The sequence below is a fragment of the Wasmannia auropunctata genome, unplaced genomic scaffold (assembly GCF_000956235.1).
Source record: "Wasmannia auropunctata unplaced genomic scaffold, wasmannia.A_1.0 LD336039.1, whole genome shotgun sequence".
Lineage (NCBI taxonomy): Eukaryota > Metazoa > Arthropoda > Insecta > Hymenoptera > Formicidae > Wasmannia > Wasmannia auropunctata.
This window is the reverse complement of record NW_012026851.1, coordinates 153,473-155,077: the sequence shown is the minus strand read 5'-3', so window position 1 is coordinate 155,077 and position 1,605 is coordinate 153,473. Positions and strand designations below refer to the sequence as shown.

The window sequence follows — 1,605 nt, the reverse complement described above, 5'->3', positions numbered from 1 at the left end:
TATTGTATATCACAAAAGATGTTACGGTTGTGTATGTCTATTTGTATAAGTTTACTTCTGCAAATATCTGCGGAAGAAAACACCTTTGTTAAGCTGCTACTCAACATTCTTAAACTTAATAAATCTTACAATAACAAAGATAAAAATACAAAAATTAAAATAACGATTTTTTAAACATTTTTCAACTCGAAAGAAAGGACTGAAAGTGCTAGAAGTGAAGGGAAGGAAGGTTGAATTAAGAGATTTCCTTCAAGATAGCGAAAGAGGAAAGAAAGAGAATAAGAGAAACTAACACAAACAAGAATGGAGAATCTCAGTCGTAGTAGGCTAGAAGTTTATGGCAGATCTCTTTGGGTCTTTGCTTTATATTGTATTAGCTTGAATTTGTTTTAAAACTTTTCAGATTTAATTTATTCTTTTCCTTTTCAAAGATTCATAATAAAATAATGATATCCCCAAATATTTATGTTAGTTTGCACTCTATTTTTTTTTATGAATAATTCTCCTCTTTGAAGATTAAGGAATTAAATTATTTCCTTAATTTTTATTTTTGTTATTAAATTATATATTTTCTTGAAGATGCAAAATATTTATTACTTTCTTATTAAATATTGTCTTTTTACATTATGCAGATTAGTTTACGATAACAAAGTTTGCACATTTTTTTTATGTATAAACGACATTGTTGAGCAATATCAGTCGAAAATTGAATTTTCAATTTTCTCACGAGTCGTTTTCGCACGCCTTTGGTACGAGCATATAACGCTTATTCAAATATTCTATCGATTTAATGGTAAATTGTAATGAAAAAAAAACACGCTAAAATATAGAACTAACGAAAACTTTAGAGACCAAATAGAATTACAAGATGATCATAGTAATATAATATGGAATGTCATAAAAACTATGTAAATCTTGTATAGTCTTATCTTATTCCACCTCGCAGTTCTCAGTCTGAGTCGAATAGCCTGCCCGCTTCTTGATCGAGCAGCCAAAAAAGGGTACCGTCAACTGGTTCTACTCTGGTAGCTGGTAAATCTTCCTTGTCTCTCAAGACCCTCTGTGAACATAATAATAATAATTTAAATACTAAGTCTTTTTTTGTTTTTCTTTCATCTCTCACTTATTCTATGCGCAATTATATTAATTAAATTTACCCCATGTCTGTTCCAGTATATGTGTCCTAATTGTAGGAGTTAAATAATAAATATGAAGTAGAGCAAGAGCAGCGCAATATAAAAAGTCTAGTTGTTGAGCAGAATCAGCTGATCGAAAAAATGACTGATAAAAATCAATTAATAAAAAAATTTGTATGTAGTTATTTTAATTTATTATATATATACAGAGTGTCCCAAAAAGGTCGGGACACCTAAATATCGGGAAATATAAGTTTTACAGAAAAGTGTTTCAGACAAAAGTTAATGGTAAAGTACAATGGTAAAGACAAAAGTAAATGGTTCAAAAATATCTCTTTACTGATCCTATCAGTTTGACCTTGGGTTGCATAGCCAAGATCAGGTCAAGATTACATTGATTTTCTTAAATGGAACACCCTATTTTTGATTCAAGAATCTGATAACTGATGTCGAGAGCTTTCCAAAACGC

The 1,605-nt window shown here is 29.7% G+C and overlaps 1 protein-coding gene across 1 annotated transcript in view; it reads right to left on the bottom strand.

Annotated features, from left to right (window-relative positions):
* Window positions 1–568: 568 nt before the first annotated feature.
* The window catches only part of LOC105451950 (6-phosphogluconolactonase), a 5,532-nt gene continuing 4,495 nt past the window's right edge, over window positions 569–1,605 (bottom strand). The window contains exon 4 of the mRNA XM_011692686.1: window positions 569–1,060. Coding sequence (XP_011690988.1) covers window positions 950–1,060 — 111 coding nt within the window. The 3' untranslated portion in view covers window positions 569–949. The remainder of the gene's footprint in view (window positions 1,061–1,605) is intronic.